Source organism: Aspergillus niger (genome assembly GCF_000002855.4).
Source record: "Aspergillus niger supercontig An04".
In the NCBI taxonomy this organism is placed as follows: Eukaryota; Fungi; Ascomycota; class Eurotiomycetes; order Eurotiales; family Aspergillaceae; genus Aspergillus; species Aspergillus niger.
In genome coordinates, this window is record NT_166539.1 from 1,045,405 (window position 1) to 1,066,517 (window position 21,113).

A 21,113-nucleotide genomic window follows, 5' to 3' on the forward strand; every position below is an offset into this window, starting at 1 on the left:
TTTCACATTTATCAACTCATCTTGTTCCAAATTGGTGCACACCTTATGCCTCAGGATTGCATACCATGCTAAAACAGACACATATAAGACTTCGCTACCAAGCACAATGCCCTCCATCAACTCGCAGATCCGCCCCTGTCATAAAACTACTCCCATCCCCAAGCATGAAAAGCACCGGTGCCCGAAATTCATCCGCCGTGCTTAACCGAAACAGCATATTATCACCCACCCACTGACTCTCCATCCCTGGCTTCTGAAGCGCCTCTGCCGTCGCGGCCGTCCGAATATACCCAGGTGAGAGCGAATTGACCCTGATCAGGGGCATGCCGACCCTTGATCCCCACTCGGCAGCCAAAGAGCGCGTGAGTTGATGAACGGCCGCTTTGGAGGCGTTGTATCCGGCTGTATCAACACCCTAGTGACATGTCAGTCCACTCCTCCACAACCACAGAAGATAGTGTCCCGACCTTATTCGACACGTAGCCGCTCATACTAGCCACAAACACCATGCTTCCGGTAGTATTTGTCCTGAGCATTTCCCTAGCCGCTGCTTGTGCGACAAGAAACGTTCCCGTGACATTGATATCTAGCATACGGCGGAACGACGAGACGGGGAATTCGGTCGCGGGGCCATTACGGGATAGGCCTGCGCAGGCAACAACACCCTTCAGCGGGTATCGTAGGGTAGGGATGAATTGGGTGAATGTTTTTTCTACGCCGGATTCGTCCGTTACGTCGAGGGGGTAATAGCTTAGTTGGCGTGCATGCTTTTGTGCGGCGGCTTCGACTTTATCTGTAATCAGGCTCTAGTTAGAGGCACTTTCATCCCTTAATTAGATAGGGGTTATAGAAGTATGTACTCCAATCTGGGGAATTCGGGGCGGATGCAAGATCAAGACAGACGATATCGCCGCCACTTTCGAGAATGGCAATGGCGAGCGTGGTACCTAGGAAGCCTGTGGCGCCGGTGACTGTATATGAACTCCGTTATTAGCAGATCAATAACAGTAATTCGAACTTTCAGGAGATATACTTATGATGGTGCGATTATCGAGACGAAAGAGATCAGCAACAGGACGAGCAGGATCCCCCTGCGAGGGTTTTGCTTCACGGAACTCAAGGCCGTGAACATTGCAGTCGCTTCTCGTAGCCATGGTGACCAGGTGGGATGCAGAAAAGATAAGATAAATAGACTAAATTCAATGGCTTTTCAGCCAACAGAGGCTATTTATAGGTTTCTTGATAAACCCAAGAACAGAGTCACTAAAAAAATGTATTGGGAAGAGTGTCCGCCCGATCGCTCCTCCATACTTCCAACCCCGCATGATGAGGGGTTATCCTTATTACTTACTGTACTTACTTTTCTTCCGATGTGCAAGTAGCACTCTGCGCTCCGTCATATGCATGGAACTACGTAAACTGGACGAGGCGAGTATGCGGCCCGCCTAATTTCCATTGCCTGAGCTACTGTTCAAAGTGGAGTAACTTGAGGAATTGGTTCCCACTCAACAAGTTCCCATCCGCTTATCCCCACCGGTGCCGAACTGTGCAGCTTGCGGCCCGACCGCGAGTTGTGGTATGGTCGGACTTCGAGCTGGTCCTGGAGTCGATTTCTTGTGGGGTGCGTGTCTTGGATTTATTCTTGCGATTCCATTTCTCATGTATGGCCTTTGCTGCGAGGTGTGATGGACACTACTGTTGAGGTGCGGCTTGGAGCGCTACTACGGACACAGATAGCTATTTGCTATGGTGACTCTGGGCTTACTAGTAATGCCTCTACCTATCCCAGACTCTACACATGAAGGATCTTAGTAAGATGGGTAAACGATTGGCATTCCACCGCTCAGGTGTCACTATGAGGTTGCAAAAAAAAAAAAAAAAAAAAAAAAAAAACGTCAACAATCACACCAGCAAAAAACATTGAGGTTCGACATAAACACTCTGCTCTCTCTAGCATAGACTGCTGAAACTTATTCCAACAACAACATTCAAAATCAAACCAGTACAGAAACCGCTCCCAACCGAGCAACCTAAACATTGATAGTCAGGGACCCAAGGGCAGTCTTCAAGCAATCCTCTTCACCCTTCGGTTCATCTGTGGAATCCATCAAATCCTCCAAAAAACCAACGTCCCCAGCATCGGGAAGAAGCTGATCGTCGCAACCGGCGGTAGCAGTCGTGGCTACCTCTTGTAAGCGACCATCAGCATCGCCGCGAATATCACTACTTTTCTCACATTGTGCGTCCTCATCCAAATCCATATTGCCCTCTCCCAGCACCTCGTCATTCTCGGAAACGTGGGGAGTTTGCCCATGCTCATTGGTGGCTCCCTTCAGCGAGCAGTCTTCACCAGTACTCTCGCCTTGAACACTAGTCACACTGGTCTTTTCATCCACTGCTGGTGGCACGACTATCTTTCCCTCGGAATTGTAGAAACGGGCTATAAGCTCTTCATGCTCTGATTCCCAGCGCTTAATATTCCGTTTAGCGAGCATGATGTTTCTAGTGAGCCGCTGTAGTTCACGTCCCTAGATATTGTACAATTCAAGCATTAGTGGCAGAGTTCAATATGTATATAGGCTGGCGTGACATACCGCTTCAGCCATGGTCATATTCTCAATGCGCTGTTTTGGACGATCGGTTTGATCTGCTTCATATCTCTTCTTGTAGGATCTCTGATGAGAATATGAGCCAGAATTTGTGATGAGCTGGTGAAGATTAGTAAATAATATTTCTTACTCTAGGGGGCATGGTGTAAAACGAGGATTGTTGACGTCTGTTGGAAGGTGTGGTTATAGATGTATAAGGATATAGCAGACGATGAACGAGTGTAATGCTGTGAAGCGAATGATAAGAAAATGAAAAAGTGATGAGTAGAATATAAGCATGGCTATAAGGATTTGATGAAAGGTGTAGGTTGGATTGGCACAAGAGAAGGAAGGTGCTTTCTTGTTCTTTCTTGATCAAAATTGAGTCGTGCGCTCCTTCACCACAGTGGCTTGTTTCGGGGTTTACGGTAAATGATTTGTAGATGTGAATTCCATCAGAGTGCGTAATGATATACCGTGATTTGGGGGTTTTCCCCCTTTAATAGAGGTTGACAAGTGGAAGTCTCAAGTATGGAGCGAATCACAGAATCCGAGTTAGCGGCCATGCTTCGGGAGGCCATGGTTGCTTAGCTGGCAAGTTATTTTCCAAGATCAATCCTGAGCTCTATATATGCCTGGCCCTTTCATAGGTGTATAATAGCAAGGCCGTAATGAGATTCACAACTGGATGCTCATCTGGCACTGATGTACACTTGAGCACCAGTTCCAGGCGTTCCCGTGAGAGTGAAATTGCTCCAGTGCATGAAATAAATCGCTACTTTTCACAAAGTTGAGCAACAAGTTCTCAGGTGAATTCGTAGGCTTGTTAAATTGAACCTCATAGAGATGAATGAAAGACTTGACTAAAATTTGTTGATATAATGACCTTGATTGTAAGATGAAGTGAGAGAAAGGTGAGGCATTCTTATAGGCCTGCTAAGCTACCTGGTATTCGTGGGATACTTCCGATCTAGCCTATGAAAAGTCTGTGGATATCCCCGATAGATCAGGCTCTTCCGACGAATTTATCACCGTTCCCATCATCGGCTGCGATCTATACTTCTCCCAAAGATATGGATCAGCCAAGGCTCTCAGAATCGCTGACAAAGTATGAGTAACTCTTGTATATGAAGATGATTTCATTGTTGATGTGTCATTGTAGTTAATAGGAGCTTTGGCTACATATCTTATGTGTTAGTGTGTTCTCGGTGAAGTTGACCTCTATCCAACACATCGTTCCTTTTTCCCACAGGTATAACGAAGAAAAAGCAGTATAAGCCCAACGGATGGATGAGTTAAACAAGCAAGTGCCAGATTATTGGTGTTCAGCTCGAAGTCTTATCTGATAAATTGTGTGCGAGATGTTTTGAAGGCGATTTGTCAGCCAACTCTGGAGACTGCAATCTATGCTCTATTAGTGGCACTGTACACAGTATGCCATCAAACTACGACTAAACCGTGCACTTGACTTAGCCGAATTATTGAGATCAAAAAGATGGTTTCTCGGCTACCATGCACACTGTAAGCGATTGCATAACAAGTACTCGGTAAACCCTGCAGAAAGGAACAAGGAGATGCAGATATGAGACGACTAGTAAAACTTAAAGACAAAGTGGAGGCATGCGACATCTGCAGACATCACAGGATGCCAAAACCTTGGTCACCTGATCTCTTTGTACTCTTCTTGTACACTGATTTTCGCGAGTCATGTTTCATGTTGCCGCGGGAGCTACAACTGGAAGACCCAACTGCTGTTCTATTGGCACAGCCCACAGCTAAGAAGCCAACTTACTATGACTAAACTTCAAGCTCTAGGACCCATACTAACGTGATTTTCGGGATGATCTGCATTTCTATGACAGGTTAGCTGTCATCCATCGAACTCCGCTATCGTTGCCGGTACATCCGACATGTTCCTAGGGCATCAGTACAGGAAGAAAGCACATCACTGGGTCTAGCACTCCAAATCAAGCTTCAAAAAGGTTTCCTAGTCTACGATTGGACACTCATACATTACTCATAGGCTTACAAACCCACAAATCCCTCTCCAGAGTGGCCAGACATCCTGACATGGCCGTGCATTTACTTACTAGTACCCGACAAAGCAGCAAGAGCTTAGATAAGACAAAGAAAACGAATAACTACTTAACTAATCATCAGGCAGGATCAATGCACGCACAAATAGGATCAACCGTCGGAACAAAGCAAAGGTGACTCGGAGTGAGTAAAGTAGTACTAGGACCCAGCCCATCGGAGTAGTAGGAAGGACCCTGAATCCACACTGCCCTACCAAATCCAGCAGAGACTACTACACAACTCCCTTCTACAGGGAGGTACATCTCAGCACACCGAGATCATCCCATAAGATGAAGTACTACACCGGTACCCACGAGGGCAATCCCACCACGACGTCCACCACCGACCCTCCCGTCCACAGCCCACCGAACGAATGATAGATGATTTCCCCCCAAAGCAGTCGCCACCCGGTGGCGCGGGCGAACAGCTGATCTGAAGTTCGAGAATTATCTTGGCGCTTGCTTTTTCAAGCCTTCCCGCTGTGATGTACCCAGTAGTAGGATAGTAGAGGGAAAATATCTGGCTGCCTAATGGCAAGAGTGGGCCTGGAACCTGCTCGCTGTGCGCTCCGTTTGGAGGATGGCTTGCTGTAGGCGTTCGGGGAGGGCTAGGCTTTAATTATAAGCTTATTTGAACGTCTTTTGATGCTATATACCTGGATTTGGTGGTTTCTTTGTCGTGGTGGTGATGCTTTGGATGGCTCTGCTATGGTTATGAAGGGTACGGAGGAATGCGGATGTTGTTCCCGATTCAGTGTGGTCACGTGTGTGTTTATTTTTGTGAGGGTAGGGTTTTTATTTTATTTGTTTTATTGGGATTTTATATTATTTTATTTGATTTGAATTTGATTATCGTGGTAACTTGTCTATCTTCGGGCTTCCGGGAGAACGAGCGAGGCTAAGCGAAAGCATGCTCTCTCTCCCTCGAGTAATGCTGTTGGTGTGACTGCCGCGATGAGGATAGAGTCGGAGCAAGAGTGGAGCGAAGTGGGTACTGTCAATATAGCGCGATGGAAAAAAAGGGTACAAACAATAGAAAAAAAAAGCGCATGATGTTCAGTGTGAATACCACATAAGACGGGAGACATCCGCCGCTTCCTGTTGTCCCACGTAGTATCAAAGCGTGCGACGATCCATGACGGCATGACGCGCGAGAGACAAAGAAAAGGTCGGACCACTGGGCTGCACCTGCACGAGCAAGGATAACGGGCGTGGTAAATGGCCAGGCCAGGCCAGCCACGTCATTTCCAGATTGGCCTACACGCGTAAGAGTAATCAATCCATCAATCTAGTCGACTCCGCAGGATGGACTTGCATCCCACGACTAAGTATATGCGACCGTCAATCCATGCTACATGAGGTAAATACGACGAGATCTCTCTGGCCAAAATCCCCGGACGGCTGGCTGGCACTGAGAACATGCCAATCTCCCTCATCTCCGCATTAAACGGTGGATGACCTTGTGATCATCGCGCAGTGACTTCGAGCATGTCTCCACGAGCTGATGACGACAGAGGCGATCGGTGAGAACAGATCCATAAGCAACGCCATGAACGAGAAATTGCCTTCTAGTGCCGCAAACCCCGATCCGAGGAACCCTAGAAGTCGCTAGAAGAGTAAGAAGAATGGGACTTATCTCAGCAAGACAATGTCTGACACAGAAGACCAAAGGAACGAACGGAGATGAGCCGGAGCCAGGAGATACGGATACGGAAGACCAGCGGACCAGCGAGTTGAAGAGTTTGACGGAAATACGGGCAGAAGAGCGAGGCGCGGGTGGGGCGGATGCTCGGGTGGAAAGTCCGAGGCGCGGTGAATTGCCTGATCCAGCCAGAAGCCGTCTGGTTCGAAAAAAGATGCGATCGTTGGAAAAAATTTTGCAAGGCCACTAGGGAACCATAGGGCCTGAACATGAGGGATAATCCAGAAACTCTTGGGTAATACCTACAATTGTCCTCCGTATGGAGGGAACAAACAGATTGGATCGCCAATGGCTCCTCATTTCAAACAATCGCCCCTTCTTTCAAAGCCAAGCCGTGGCAGCATCCCTATAGGGCAGAGGTAGACGGTAATGCCAAACCAAGCAGCGACTTTTAGTCTGGTTCATAAAAGCCTGTGTATGAAGGCCTCTAAGATCATAATTCGAAAAGGTCCGGCTTCGGGAGTGTTGCTTGTGAGAAGAAGTAAGCATTGATTGCCAAGGCCGTGCTCATTTTGCACGGCGGTGCCCATTGATCAGCTCATCCGTGGATGGGCCTTTGCATCCCACTACGCGATGGAGACAGCTTGGCGCGCCAGGAACAAATAGACGAACGGGCTCGGGCTCGGTGTATAGACTAGAGAGCTGATAGCCCTGGTGGACACCGTCAGCAAAACACCCTGGACGGATCACGGCACTAGTCAATGGTAGCGGTGGGTGCTAAGGAATAATGTACACAGTAAGTACCCTGAGAAGTGGGCAGCTACCCAGCTCCTCTACACACTAATCCCCTACTAGCTCTAACACTAGCAGCTCCCTGAACCATCGCATCAGTTGATGGAGACAACCACTGTTACCAGTCAGGCTGTTATACAAATATTCTGCTGGTAAAACCCCGGGAGTCTCAGGTAGTTAACTGTCAGGCTCGCTTGCAGTCAATCAATGGTGGACAAATTATCCGAAGTACATCCCAGTGGCATCAAAGTAGCTCTGGTGATCAGAGGGGGGAAGAGGTCCGTGATGTGGCCGGCAGACCCTTGACTCATTCCAGGGCCGATAATCTAGTCGTCTACTAAGAGTTAACGTGCGTAGCAGCGACAGCTCTTCCCCCCTCGCCCAGCGAATAGTCTACCGCCAAACTAACAGGGGGGCTGATTCCTGAGAGGAGATGACCCTGCCGCCGTAGTCAAAGTAGTGGTAGCCGTTATTCTCCAAAGGCAAAATCCCAAACAACGGAGCCAGAACCAACGCGCATCGCCCATGACTCCTCTCCATTCTCCATCCTCCGGTTCGTCGCTGCCGTCCCTTCCCGTGCTGCTCTGGACCTGCCACTTCCGACTCTTCCGATGCTTTCCAGATCCGGTGACAATGGCTAATCCACAGTGGCCATCGCTAACTTCCCATGGCAGGTCATACGGCAAATCAATCAATATTATTAAGATCCCCCCGACGGCGCCGCCCAGCGCCGTTGCAGAGGCACCTCACTGTTACAGGAAAGAGGAGTCAGAAAAAAAAAAAAAAAATTCCCTCCGTTGCAGTGCTTATAAATTAAACCCAGCCCCGCCTTTCCATCCTATCGAAAGGAAAAAAGAGGGAGAAATCGCATTGCGACTCTGGCATGGCACTTTCTGGACAACGAAATAACCGCCGTCTCTAGTCTCTCACCCACTGCCCTGTCACCAATCAACCTTACCCCCTAAGCACTTCCCTCCCTCCTAATCTCGCACTGCTGTCGTTGCTTCCAGCTGTTGCTGTTGCCGTTGTTTTTGTTGCTGTCAACGCCGCGATCGTGCTCTTAATCTTATAGCTGAAAAGAAATGGATACCCAAACAACCGTCTTGGCGTCGCGCCAGTCCGGCCGGAGCTCCGAGAGCAGCTCTCTGGACGCTGTTGAGAAGCAGAAGCTCGCCAACAAGGAGCTTCCCCAAACTCGCCCTGATCTGCACAATTCGGCGTCTCCCAAGCGATGGAAGACCTTCTGGAAGGCCTTCCGGTATCTGAACAACCTCACCCCCAAGCAGGTCGATGACTTCATGGCATCCTACGTCATCTACAATCTCGACTGGTCTGACGAGAAAGCGATGATTGAGACGCTAGGTCCGGACTATCAGGCAAAGGTTGGCGACTGCCTTAAGGCGTACTATGGGGTGCTCAACCACTTGTGCGCGCTGGGCGACGTGGAGAAGATGTACATTCCCCCATTCATGAGCAAGAAGGCGACCGTGCTGGAGAACCAGTTGTTGTACGAGGAATCGATTGCGCAGGATATCGGCCTAAGCGCCGGTGATCACGTGTTGGACCTGGGTTGCGGTCGCGGAAGAGTGGCCGCTCACATGACGCAATACTCCGGCGCGAAGGTCACGGGACTTAACATCGATCCCAATCAGATTGGCCAGGCGAAGACTTACAACGAGAAGCTCGGCTTCACCAACAACTCCTTCGTCGTCCAGGATTTCAACAGTCTTCCCCTGCCCTTTGAGGATGCTAGCTTCGACGCCTTCTACCAGATCCAAGCGCTCAGTCTGTGCAAAGACCTTCCCTCCCTCTTCCGCGAAATCTACCGCGTCGTCAAACCCGGCGCCAAGATCTCCCTCCTGGATTGGGTTAGCCTGCCCGACTATGATCCGAGCAACCCCGAGCATGCCGAACTCATGCGTCGCGTAAAGCCTCTGATCGGTGCTGTTGGCACTCCCACCCCCGAAAGTCTCGAGAAAGCCCTTACCGATGCCGGCTTCTCCGTCGTCCGCTCCGATAATGCCAGTGTTGGAGGTCTGCAGGCGCCCCTCATCGACAAGGTTGACTTTTACTTCCGCTCCATGCGCCAGGTCATTCTGGGCCTGGTAAAGACCCACGTGTTGCCCCGCCACTTTAAGACCCTGATCAACCGCTTGTGTCTCGATGGCGAGGCTTTCATTAAGATGGATACCATGCGACTTGTGACGACCAGTTATCGCATCATCGCCCAGAAGCCTCCTCAATAAACTACACACACTGAGTACGGGACTGGGTAAAGGGAATGGATCATTTGCTGCACATCGAGGATTCATCCATGCGGAAAAGGGTCACCGGCCTTGCATCCAGGAAGTAGACCATTGTTTGTGGGCCGGGGCCTCATCGAGGCCCCGACCGTGATAGCTGGATGGGACGCTTTTACACATGCGGTATTCCGTAAATGGATGTTTCACGTCTAACACGTCTCTCTCCACGATAATGCCGATGATAAGAGCATGTCACTCAACTTGGGCACATATGAGTTCGTCGCGTCGACTTGATCGCCGCATCTTTCCCGGTCCTGTGGCCGCGGCGTGTTTCTGTCCATAAAGTGAGTGCCTGCTTATGTCCCAACACCGCACGCTGGTCTTCACTGTACAAAGCGTTCATCTATTGTACGATTGCACGATCGGCTTTCTCTGACATGGCTTTGAAGATATTTGTTTTTCCGGTGCGCATCTATATACCCTATAATCTCTGGCGGCTTTGCGGATCATACCCATTTTACGACCCCATGGCAGAGCGCCCCGACAGTTCTTTGTTACCAACGCTCGCTCGCTTGCATTCTTCCTGGTCAATTGGGTTGCATCCTCCTGCGTTGTGTTTCTGTTCAGCTCTGCGAAGCCTAACCGGTGTTTTTGGTGTCTCGCATATGGTTTCGTTTCTTTTTGATCTTAGGATACCCCGTGTAGATAGGGCTGTCCGTATAGAAGTACATAGACTAATACCACTTTTTCTTCTGCGATTATGGTCAATGGAAGCCAGTGAACCCACATACGCCTGAGTCATCACCGATCATCGGTTGCGTTCTCATCGTGCTAGTCTGGCAAGCCTTGTATTTTACGTAAGGTATGCCGCGCGAATCCGACTCGCGTCACATGACCGCGGGTTGTCGGGGATGCCACGGCCAGACAATACGACAACATGCCTCTGCCTTCATGCACGCCATAGGCTTTTGGCCAGCATTCATAGGCTTCCCTGCATCCCGCTGCCGACACGAGTGTGCATTGCCGAGTCAAATAATAAACTGAAAGGATCACCATTGGTGTTTCTGGCTCGCCCACCATGACTCGAGGTACCCACCACACTTTATTCTGTGTACCCGCACAGAGGCACTAACTCCAGGATGGGCGGGTACCTATCCACGAGTTCCTCGAGCAGCATAGTATAATAGGTGGGTTGATAACGTGGAAGCAATTCAATCCATCCTCTCCAAGCACTAACACCAACTAGAAAAGCGCATCACGGACCATCCATATCACCACGAGGTGTACCGGCCGCAGGGATGTGTCTCCACTCATCCGCGACGGAGTCTCAAATCACAGAGCCCCTTTCGAGCACGTTGTCTGTGGTTCCCCCGCCCTGGGCCTGGGCATAAGGTTCCTATGGCACCCGCATCAGCGTTCCCTTATCACTTGCCTAACTAAGCACTTGCTTTATAACCTCGTCTCAATCAACCAGGGCCGGCCGTTCTGCACTGCTTTTGATCGGCTTGTGCTGTGGGAACTCTCCTCCTCGACATTGGGAATGATGCAAGTGCCCTCAACTCTAGCACATGTTGATCAGCTCCTGGGGATCCGCACGATCGTCGCCCGTCTGTTACCCGCCACATTGCAGTGTGCACGCCTCAAGGTCCGGGCCGTTGCTACTTAACGTCCCTTGCATCTGCAATGAGCCACCCAGCCGCCCATTCGGAAGCCGAGGACTGGCCTCTTCCGTTGTCCGTATCTCGACCAGACAGCATAGTCTCTTCCTCCACGAGCTCTTCTGGTCCCAGCTATGCCACATCACCTATATTTCCGCCTCCGCTCAGTCGTACGGCTTCCTCGATTGGATCCCGGTCGAGGCAGGCTTCATGCTTCTCCTTATACGAGGACATCTGCCGTTTGCCGCTGAACCATTCTGTGACCATGTGCGTATCGCCTAGTATCCCATGCAGGCAACATCCGCTGATGGGGCTGTTGCAGCTCCTTCGTTCGGAGCAGTAAACTCTTCAAGCTACGCTTCACCTGTATCGACATACGCAAGGATGCCACGGGAAGCTTGAAAAGTCTTGAATTGGGCGGGGGACCGGGTCAGCAGACTCCGTTGATACATACTTGTAAGTGCTCGAGAAGAGACTGCGGATGGCCATGCTAACCCCCCGTGTTTATCTGTAGTCAACGACACCAAGCTTCCAGTCCCTCACCTTGAACATCCAAAGCTCCCGAACGAGTCGTCGCTTCGCGTTTCCTTCATGGACGAGCAAACAGTTCAATCGGCCCACAACGTGTTCCTCACACAGATCTCTTATATCTTTGAAGATTGGCATGGTGGGTAGCAGAACACTTGAGGGGCATTTATATCCTTGCTGATTTCTGATTGCAGATTGTGTGCAGTTCCAAGAATTAGTCCTGGGTTCGAAATTGGTCTTCATAGCAGGGATCGCCGAGGCGAAGTCCAAGGGCCGAGGGGAGGAGTGCATCAGCCAGAACCTACGCATTCTACGTAATCATAACGGCAAACAGGTCATGCTTTTCTTTGCCAACTCGCAACGGAAGGAGTTGAAGCGTTATGTGTCCATCCCGATCAACTGCATCGACAGCTTCAATCCGGGCAAGAAGGCAGGAAAGCCTGTGGTTCTCCAGCTGCAGCCCAACTTCGACATTCTTTCACAGATGAGAACATTATCTATCCAATTCCTCGATGAGTTGGGTGAGTCCCTCTTAGAACCTCCTGGGTGCCGTTGCTAACGGGCTTCAATAGACCGAAAAGCCTTTTGCCAATTTCTGACAGAACACACCGCTTAATAATATGATACACCCCATAGACATGAACTACGATACCCATGGGCAACACAGATTGAAAAATTGATACAGCATCTACTAACATCACATCGTGGATTTTGGTTGTTTACGAGTCTGCAGCAAGGAGTCTGGATGGCGTTGGGTACTCAGGTACTTTGCATAAATTTTCCTTTCATTTTTTTTTGGCTCCTCTGCGGCCACGCGTCAGTTTCAGTTCCAATAATATACCCCTATTGTGAAACATCAGACAATATTGGAACCTTACGAGGCACAAGGGACACGTGTTTAGTCGAACCAGTAGGACGGCTTTCAGCTTCAGCCAAGTTTCATCACTTGGCGAACTCAAATGGCACAAATGGCAAATTGGCCTCGTATCCAGCGAAAGGCATCTCGGAAGCCTGGCCAGGGACCGAAAGTACTCCGGGATCATGCTACTACTGGCGTCTCTCGTTCATCTGACAGAGGCAGTTAAGTGGGCAAGTGGGCCCCAATGAGGCCCCATTCTGTCCGCACGTGCCGCACGTGGAGCGAGGAATTGGGCGGGTGTGCCCCAGGCAGTGAGGTCCACTCCGGCCGCTACTGCACGCACTGTCACAGCTCCCGCCAATCACCCGTCGCGTCCCTGCTTAGTTCAAACCTTCCCGGGAGAAGTATATTGTGCCTCCGGTCTCATGGTGGGCCTCGAGTACCCCTCTCAGACTCATGCTCCCCTTTCTCTCAACGTTGCGCCATCCTTTTTCTTGGACCTTCATCCTCAGATCTGGGGGCCGCAGGATTCATTCTGTCTACTCTGCCTGCAGGTCGATGGCCCTTCATGATGTCATCTGTGTACAATCTGATTTCTAGAATCGTTCATCAGGCTTACCACATCTGATCCAAACGCCAACACCAACAATACCGCCATGGGCAAGTTTCGCACGCGATGGTACAAGACTGATCGAGCTCAGGATTTTGAGCATGAGCAGGTAGGAGCGTCTTAGATGCTTGACAAATCCTGAATCTGCTAGCTAATACTGTGTTGGTGTCATAGGATCGAGATGTTCGCGCTCGGCAGGTGTACGACACAATCGACCGCCAGGGATTTCAATACTTGATCGTCTTTGTTGCAGGCGTTGGCTTCTTTCTCGATGGATACACCCTATTTGCAAGCAACATGGCACTTCCAATGATCTCCTACGTCTACTGGAAGAAAGAGGTGTCTTCGATCAAGATTACTTTATTTAACATTGCAACATTAGGCGGGACGCTACTGGGACAGGTCTTGTTTGGGTACCTGGCTGACCGGAACGGACGTAAGAAGATGTATGGCTTGGAGCTGATACTCATGATCACGTCAACACTGGGCGTCGTTATGGCCTCCCGCGGGGAGAATGATTCGATGAGCATCTACGCATGGCTCATATGGTGGCGTATAGTTGTCGGGATTGGTGTCGGAGCCGACTATCCTTTGAGTTCAGTCATCACAAGCGAATTTGCCCCCACCAAGCACCGAGCACGAATGATGGCTTCGGTGTTCTTCATGCAACCTTTAGGGCAGATCTGGGCAAACCTTGTGTCGTTGATTGTCATCGCCACCAGCCGTTCAGATACCAATGATTTGACCATGTCTGTCGATAGAATGTGGCGCTACGTCATTGGTATCGGTGTGATTCCGGCAGCAATAGCAACTTGCTTCCGGTTCTTCGTTCCGGAGTCGCCACGCTTCCTCATGGAGATCGACGATGATCCAGTGAAAGTCGAGTTCGATGCAACCGCACTCTTTACCGAACCAAATGCTGTTTCCTCCTCCCCGACTCTCGAAACCGAAAGCTGGCACAATTTCCCGGGGCAAGCATATTCCCTGACTACGATCACGGCGGAAGACCGATCCTCCACATCCCAGACCGGCATCCTTCAACCAGCGACTTTAAACTCTCACTGGCGCTTAACGTGGAAGGACATCGTACAATACTTCTGGGTGGAAGGTAATTGGCGAACTCTAGCTGGGACAGCTATGTCCTGGTTCTTCTTAGACTTTGGTTTCTATGGTATCAGTCTCTCCAGCCCGCAATTTTTGGCCAAAACCTGGGGATCCATTCATTTGAGCGCGCCTGCGCCTTACTGGGAGACGAACGACAGTCCTGGTGCAAGCGTCTATGACATGTTCTTCGCAAGTTGCACTCACGCGCTGGTCATCTTGAATGTGGGTAGCTTTGCCGGCGGGCTTCTCCTCATCTTAGTGATCCACAAACTGGACAGAGTCGCTCTACAAAAATACTCTTTTCTCGCACTCTCCGCACTCTTCATCGCCCTGGGTTGCATGCTTATCACCATACAAAAAGAAGGTCCTGTGGCCGTTGTCTTGTACGTCATTGGCCAGGCGCTCTTCAACTTTGGTATGTAACCGGCCTCTACCATAGGGTTCTCCTGGAAGTCGCTAACCAACCTTTATATAGGACCCAACGCTACAACGTACATCATCCCGGCTGAAATATTCCCCACCCGCTACCGTGCTACCTGTCACGGACTTAGCGCCGGCGCTGGCAAGATCGGCTCTATAGTGGTTCAGGTCTTTTCCGCCTACTACAACTTCGGTGGTGGTTTCGGAGAGGAACCGGTAAAGCGGCACGGCTACATTATGATCGTCTTTGCTGGATGCATGCTCTTTGGGGCGATAGTAACATGCTGGATACCACCTATCCAAAGAAAGCCTGATGGATCCGGTAGAGGCAAACTGTGGGGAGGCAAGACGGAGACGCTGGAGACTTTGGCTCTTGGTCGACTCGGCTTGGACAGTCGATATGCGAATCAGGGCAGAAGGCGAAGGAGGGACGTTGTTACATGACGATTGAGTCATTTGTTCATTTTGAGTATATATTCACGGGTACATACAAGTGTACTTTAATTTCGCTGTACATATTTGCCAGTGGTCGGGTCGACTGACTGTGACTTCCCACCTATTTTCTGGCATTACTGCTGTATATAGGATGAAACAATCAGAAGCTACGAGCGTCGGATGATTATGATATACGGTGTAGCAATCGTAACCACCACATGGGCAAGGTAAATACAAAAACAAAGGGAAAGGAACTGAAAAACCACTGAAAAAAACTAAAAAAAAAAAAAAAAAAAAAAAAAAAAAAAAAAAAAAAATTAAAATAAAATAAATGGACGGGCGAATAATGGGAAAGGAAAGAAAGTTCTTCTGGGAAGGAGGAGTGAAAGGCGAAAAAAGGAAAAAAGAAAGTCGAATTGCATCATCCGTGAATCGAACACGGGCCTCATCGATGGCAACGATGAATTCTACCACTAGACCAATGATGCTTGTTGATGTCAAATTCTCCTCTATTAATAATATATTCCTCCTAAAATATTGCGCAATTACAATTGGTTGGAATCTATGTCTGCCACATACTATGATCACCACCTAGGATGACCATCTGGTCGGAAAACCGACTACTCGATGAATTAAGTCTCATGATCAAATGGCTATAATTTCTATCTGAGTTCTAGTTTGGCAGTCGTGTTTAATTGCTGTGAACTTCGCTGTTCGGCTGCCTTTATCCTGTGGGACTGGAATTATATAAAACCGCTACTGTTGCAGTACGGAGTGTAGTACCTGGGCAGTGGTTGATAGTTGTAAGAGTCGAGTCCAAATTTAATTCATTTCTGACGCATTCCACCTCTGACCTCTCGTCCGAATGCTAATATTATACTACTACGTACTAAGCTACCGCCTGCTTATCCTCATTCCCAAAAATCTCTGGTTCCAACCCCGCTCCCTCCCTATCCACTCCTATCTCTATCTACGGAGTACCATTTGTCGCGATGGGTCGATCGGCATCGGCCCTGCCCCACCACTACGTAGAATGGTTCACGCTAGAAGCATTGAAATCCACGATGATAGATAATTCCGCACCCCTCGATGATAGCTCCCCACTTGTGGATAGTACGTGGTCAAGCATCATGTCTATTGAAGAAAAATTGATTGGTCGGCTGTCCCGTGCCACGCAGGCCATCACAATCCCACCTGCAGATGCTCCATTCGGCGGGGTTGGGGATTGTTGATGCCGATTCTGCGACTGTGGACAGGCGGCTAGGATGTCGTGGGTCGGGGTTGTCGTAGGGATGGGGAATTCCCCAATAAGAATGCTAGGAAATCCGCTCTTTGGCCTAGAGAGGTAGATAGGTGTTTTGAGTGCTTATGATCTGCAGTGGCTAGCTGAATGGGCTGGACAAGACATCCACTTAGGTGGATAGTAGGTGCGATTGTCGATAATGGATGGTGAGATGGCATGCCTTTGTCAGCGAGCTGAGCGCTGAAAGGCAAAACCTTGATCAATGAAATGATCGTACTTGATTCCGATAGCGGCCGGTTTGCTCACGGATGCAGCCTGCACGCTTACCATACTGGTAAATGCAGTGTAGGTAGCTGTGGGTCGTATGCAAGGGTGGTTGGGTGTGACGGACTCATCTTGGAAGAGACAATATCCGTCGGTTCCTTCGGGTAGTTGAATAATGAGACAGAAGCACGCAGGGCAATAAATAAACCTAGGATGCAGCATGAACCTGACAGACATAATTGATGAGCGACAAAGATGAAGCAGTGAAGCAGTTGGCAGTGTCTTCCCTGCCACCAGATAGCCTCCGAAGTCGCTTAGACGCTCGGGTTCCTGGACCATGAGTGGAACCCGCACTATTCGTCTGGTTCAGATCCAGAATCAATATGGATATACCGACCCAGAGAGAAAGACCCATCACCAATTCCATGGGGATGGACTCCGGTAAGTACAAAGTAGCACAGGTTATGCAGGGTGGGATCGATTGCGGAACCTGAGGGAGAAGGTGGGATTCCCTGCGGGGTCAGGTTCCCGGCTGGGCTCCTTTCCCTCTGTCGACAATCATACTCCCTTTCTTTCTACCTTTTGCCATCTGTCCTTATTCAGAGCAGGATGTCACCACTCATCATTTCACATACTTGAGTCTTTTCACCACAATATAACTGTGCTATGCTGTGACCTCGCTCTTCGAGGCCTTGTTGTAGAGATGTGCAGAATCCAGACCCGCAAGAGTGCGGGGTGTCCAACCTGCCGATCCCACAGGCCAGGTTGGCGCCGCCACAGCACATTGAGCTAGCTTGAAGAACTACTCCGACCGGAACGAGCTGAATATCGAGTGTGCAGATACGAATCTGACTAACCACGCTAATTGACGCCTCAATGAGTTGTCATGGCTGCTGCGTTGCTCAGCTGTGGCATCCAGAAGCGGGGCGGGTACTACCCCCGCTGATTTAAATCCGGCGTCTTCCCCTCTTTGACCCGCACAGAGGAATACCACCCCCGCTCTACTCTCAGCTCCCAATCCCTTCATCACACCAGGCACAATGCCTTCTGAAGATGTTTCCACCGGCTCGGTCAATGTCCCCATTGGCACATTTCCCCAGACATGTTCTTCGACCGATGTCAATGCCGACCAGGTCGCTTCACAGCTAGTCGAGAAGATCAACACAGCTCTTAGCAAAGGAGACGTGCAGTCCCTTTCCGACCTGTTCCTCGAAGATGCCTACTGGCGAGATCATCTCTGCTTAACATGGGACTTTTACACTGCGAAAGGCAGAGAAAACATTCAAAGCTTTCTCAAGTCTGGCCGTCTTCCGAGTAAAGTTGAGATCGACCGCTCGACCGCGTTCCGAGGACCCTACGTTGGCCCTATCGATGCCTTTGGCGACGTCACAGGAATCCTGTTTTACATTACGCTCTCTAGCCCCCTGATCACTGGACAGGGTATCGTTCGGCTGGCAGAAAAGGACGGCGAGTGGAAAATTTTCACCTTCTATACGTCCATGGAGAGCTTTGTCGACCACCCAGAAGCGGTGAACTTCAGAAGGCCCCTGGGAGCACAGCATGGCGAAAGCTTGGATCGAAAGAACTGGAAAGACCGTCGGACGGCCGAAATCGAGGCTAAAGACCGGTCTCCGACTGTTGTGGTTGTCGGTATGCTACTCATCCAACAACTTGTTGCTATTCTAGGTGCTGACCCGAACAGGTGCTGGCCAGTCTGGTCTCATCATTGCGGCCCGTCTTAAGATGCTAAACATCGACGTTCTGATCATCGATCGAGAGGAGAATATTGGGGACAACTGGCGCCAACGCTACCACCAGCTGGTCCTGCATGACCCTGTGTGGTTTGACCACTTTCCTTACATTCCGTTCCCGCCTAATTGGCCGATCTTCACTCCAAAGGACAAGATAGCCGAGTGGTTCGACTGCTATGCTAAGCTACTGGAGCTGAATGTGTGGACCAAGACCAACATCAAGGGGTCCTCATGGGACGACAAAGAAAAGCAGTGGACCTTGGATTTGCAGCGGCGGAAGGAGGACGGTACGGTGGAGAATCGTACCCTGAACCCCCGGTATATCATCCAGGCCACCGGCCATTCTGGAAAGAAGAATGTGCCTGACTTCAAGGGCATGGATTCCTTCCAGGGCGACCTCATCTGCCATAGCAGCGAGTTTCGCGGTGCGAAGCCCGGATCGAAAGGTAAAAAAGCCGTGGTGGTTGGGGCGTGCAATTCCGCCAACGACATTGCACAAGATTACTATGAGAACGGATATGACGTGACGATGGTGCAGCGCAGCTCAACCTGCGTGGTTTCCTCAGAGTCAATCGTCGAAATCGGCCTCAAAGGCTTGTACGAGGAAGCAGGACCCGGAACCGAGGAAGCCGACCTTTACCTTTGGAGTATTCCGGCGGAGCTGTTTAAAGCACAGCAAATCAAGGTCACCAAGCGTCAGAATGAGAATGACCGAGCGACGTTGGAGGGCCTGGCGCGGGCCGGGTTCAAGGTGGACCACGGTCCAGACGGTGCGGGTCTGCTCATCAAATACCTCCAACGTGGCGGAGGCTACTATATCGACGTGGGGGCCAGCCAGTTGATCATTGACGGCAAGGTGAAGGTGAAGCAGGGTCAGGAGATTACCGAGGTCCTCCCTCACGGACTGCGGTTTGCGGACGGATCGGAGCTCCAGGCGGACGAGATCATCTTGGCGACTGGGTATCAGAACATGGCCACCCAAGCACAACTCGTGTTCGGCAAAGAGGGCGCGAAGGTGAAGGATGTCTGGGGATTCGACGAGACGGGCGAAATGCGCATGTGGCGGCGGACCGGACACCCAGGCTTGTGGTTCATGGGCGGCAATCTGGCCGTCTGTCGGTATTTCTCGCGGTTGCTGGCGCTACAGATCAAGGCGCTAGAACTTGGCGTCACTTCCTACGACGGTTAGTGAGAGACTTGGCGGTAGGGCGAAGACAAAGGAAATAGGTACGGAGCAGATATAATTGGAAAACCAAGTCGAGCAGCTGCAATAAATGTCGCAACTCAACAATCTATTGAGAATGAAAATCTGCCCAGGTATCACAAATTTATCCATAGTAGACCCGCTATGCAAAAAAATAAAAATATGCAGTCTCCAGGCGATAGTAATGAAAGCCATCGGAGCGGAGATTTCTGTGAATCCCGTCTTCCCCAAAAAAAGCACCAGCCAAGACTCCCACCAACAACACCCGAACAAACCAAACACCGACCAAGGATGCCCCTGAAACCACCTACTCCTACTCACACACTCACAGGATAGTAAGTAGTAAGTAAATAGTAAGTAGTATTACAACCATCCCTCCATCCACCCAACATACACCCCCAGCGTCAAAACCAGCGTGACAACCTTCTCTCCAACACCTATCCCCACCTCCTCCAAAAACCGCACTTGTCTCGCATCCCACCCGCCAACCCTCAACCCCTTTTTCTCTAGCCCAGCCAGCCCCGACCGTCTGACACGCTGATCGGCGCCGACGCCAGCACCAGCTGCTCCTCCGATGGCACTAACGCACAGCACAAACCGGGGGTTAGCATCGGAACTACTAGGGTCGTTCGTCGTCTCCTCCTCGCAAGCCTTTCCATTATTATCGTGTATGGTATCGGAGTCCGTTGATCCCGACACCGCCGATGCGGAGCCCGAGGCGGTTCTTGGCCGTCCGGAACCCTGTGTTGTCTTTCTCCGCCATTCGAGAATGACGGTTTCTCCGGACGTGTTTTTCTGGCGCAGGATGAAGCGGTAGTTGCCGCGCGACGTGCGGGTTGCGGTGTATGATTGGTGCGTGGTGGGGAGGTAGATTTCGTCGGATTTTTCTTCGGGAGTATTGGTATTGTCTTGTTGGGGTTGTGTAGTGGTGGGTTTCTTGGTATTGGTGTTGGTGTTTGTGTTATTGTAGATTACCCCCGCAGCGATTGGGTAGGTAGTTTCTTCCGAGGAGGATTTCGGGGTTATGTCGGTGTAGGCGTCGCTTTGGAGGATGTAGAGATCCCGGCCGTGCAGTTTGCGCGGACAATTGGGGAGGGATTTCCCTAGTCGTGGGGGTTGGTAGATTTCGAGGATGGGGAGGGCGCGGTGTCGGTTTGATGTTATTGAGAGTTGTTGGACTTGGAGGAGGAGGCGCGGGGTGAGGCGCAGGCAGGGGGAGGATTTGGGAGGGGGGTGCGCGAGGGGAAAGGTGTGTTTGGGGGTTTTTGTTCTATTGGATTGTCATGGTGGGTTAGGTTATGGTCATTGAAGTATATGGATGGTTTGTAGGTAGGTAGGTGTGTACCTTGTTTGGCTGGAGATAGAGCTCTCTGCGTCGCTGTCTTGGGTGGACATTTTTGTATACTACTACTAGTACTAGCGTATAGGGTAGTGGTAGTAGTAGAAGAAGTGAGGGAATGTCAAGGATAGTAGTATAGATAGAAGATGAATTGAATATCATCACCTCAATTGAGAGAAGACCGCATATTTATTACTCACACGATCCTCCATTCTCTCCCAGCCCTGTCTGTCTGCATAGATCGTATTCGTTCCCCTCGCACGGGGCGCCGATCCAGGCACTAACTTTCTACTCCGTACCATCTTACAAGATGCAGTGGGTGAGAGGGTGTGACCAACTAACTAGCTAGTGACTTAGT

The 21,113-nt window shown here is 50.3% G+C and overlaps 10 protein-coding genes and 1 non-coding gene across 11 annotated transcripts; 6 read left to right on the top strand and 5 right to left on the bottom strand.

The window, feature by feature from the left end:
* Positions 1-94: 94 nt before the first annotated feature.
* Positions 95-1,154, bottom strand: An04g04170 (uncharacterized protein; the record flags this gene model as incomplete). The annotated part of the gene is made up of 4 exons (XM_059747463.1): positions 95-415; positions 468-793; positions 861-971; positions 1,019-1,154. 4 exons carry the CDS (start codon positions 1,152-1,154, stop codon positions 95-97), a joined length of 894 nt encoding a protein of 297 aa, XP_059600528.1.
* Positions 1,155-2,030: 876 nt separating this feature from the next.
* An04g04180 (hypothetical protein) lies at positions 2,031-2,751 on the bottom strand (the record flags this gene model as incomplete). The annotated part of the gene is made up of 3 exons (XM_059747464.1): positions 2,031-2,528; positions 2,595-2,708; positions 2,740-2,751. The coding sequence occupies 3 exons, from the start codon at positions 2,749-2,751 to the stop codon at positions 2,031-2,033; spliced, it is 624 nt and encodes a 207-aa protein (XP_059600529.1).
* A 508-nt stretch (positions 2,752-3,259) lies between these two features.
* Positions 3,260-4,389, top strand: An04g04190 (hypothetical protein; the record flags this gene model as incomplete). Its single annotated transcript, XM_059747465.1, has 5 exons — positions 3,260-3,346; positions 3,574-3,696; positions 3,787-3,840; positions 3,961-4,020; positions 4,153-4,389. The coding sequence occupies 5 exons, from the start codon at positions 3,260-3,262 to the stop codon at positions 4,387-4,389; spliced, it is 561 nt and encodes a 186-aa protein (XP_059600530.1).
* A 355-nt stretch (positions 4,390-4,744) lies between these two features.
* On the bottom strand, positions 4,745-7,624 carry An04g04200 (hypothetical protein; the record flags this gene model as incomplete). Its single annotated transcript, XM_059747466.1, has 10 exons — positions 4,745-4,874; positions 4,969-5,187; positions 5,526-5,657; positions 5,743-5,920; positions 6,003-6,094; positions 6,145-6,504; positions 6,936-7,016; positions 7,110-7,136; positions 7,330-7,423; positions 7,507-7,624. The coding sequence occupies 10 exons, from the start codon at positions 7,622-7,624 to the stop codon at positions 4,745-4,747; spliced, it is 1,431 nt and encodes a 476-aa protein (XP_059600531.1).
* A 555-nt stretch (positions 7,625-8,179) lies between these two features.
* Positions 8,180-9,343, top strand: An04g04210 (uncharacterized protein; the record flags this gene model as incomplete). The annotated part of the gene is made up of 1 exon (XM_001401751.3): positions 8,180-9,343. The coding sequence occupies one exon, from the start codon at positions 8,180-8,182 to the stop codon at positions 9,341-9,343; it is 1,164 nt and encodes a 387-aa protein (XP_001401788.1).
* A 253-nt stretch (positions 9,344-9,596) lies between these two features.
* An04g04220 (hypothetical protein) lies at positions 9,597-10,323 on the bottom strand (the record flags this gene model as incomplete). The annotated part of the gene is made up of 4 exons (XM_059747467.1): positions 9,597-9,743; positions 9,821-9,946; positions 10,037-10,133; positions 10,232-10,323. 4 exons carry the CDS (start codon positions 10,321-10,323, stop codon positions 9,597-9,599), a joined length of 462 nt encoding a protein of 153 aa, XP_059600532.1.
* A 700-nt stretch (positions 10,324-11,023) lies between these two features.
* On the top strand, positions 11,024-12,378 carry An04g04230 (hypothetical protein; the record flags this gene model as incomplete). Its single annotated transcript, XM_059747468.1, has 5 exons — positions 11,024-11,265; positions 11,321-11,454; positions 11,534-11,665; positions 11,721-12,047; positions 12,212-12,378. 5 exons carry the CDS (start codon positions 11,024-11,026, stop codon positions 12,376-12,378), a joined length of 1,002 nt encoding a protein of 333 aa, XP_059600533.1.
* Positions 12,379-13,041: 663 nt separating this feature from the next.
* Positions 13,042-14,963, top strand: An04g04240 (uncharacterized protein; the record flags this gene model as incomplete). The annotated part of the gene is made up of 3 exons (XM_001401754.3): positions 13,042-13,104; positions 13,170-14,514; positions 14,575-14,963. 3 exons carry the CDS (start codon positions 13,042-13,044, stop codon positions 14,961-14,963), a joined length of 1,797 nt encoding a protein of 598 aa, XP_001401791.1.
* Positions 14,964-15,371: 408 nt separating this feature from the next.
* Positions 15,372-15,442, bottom strand: tRNA-Gly (GCC). Its single transcript has one exon. It is a non-coding gene; the product is annotated as a tRNA-Gly (tRNA).
* Positions 15,443-15,946: 504 nt separating this feature from the next.
* Positions 15,947-16,629, top strand: An04g04260 (hypothetical protein; the record flags this gene model as incomplete). Its single annotated transcript, XM_059747469.1, has 3 exons — positions 15,947-16,171; positions 16,334-16,377; positions 16,488-16,629. The coding sequence occupies 3 exons, from the start codon at positions 15,947-15,949 to the stop codon at positions 16,627-16,629; spliced, it is 411 nt and encodes a 136-aa protein (XP_059600534.1).
* Positions 16,630-17,501: 872 nt separating this feature from the next.
* On the top strand, positions 17,502-19,401 carry An04g04270 (uncharacterized protein; the record flags this gene model as incomplete). Its single annotated transcript, XM_001401756.3, has 2 exons — positions 17,502-18,111; positions 18,164-19,401. 2 exons carry the CDS (start codon positions 17,502-17,504, stop codon positions 19,399-19,401), a joined length of 1,848 nt encoding a protein of 615 aa, XP_001401793.1.
* Between the last annotated feature and the right edge of the window lie 1,712 nt (positions 19,402-21,113).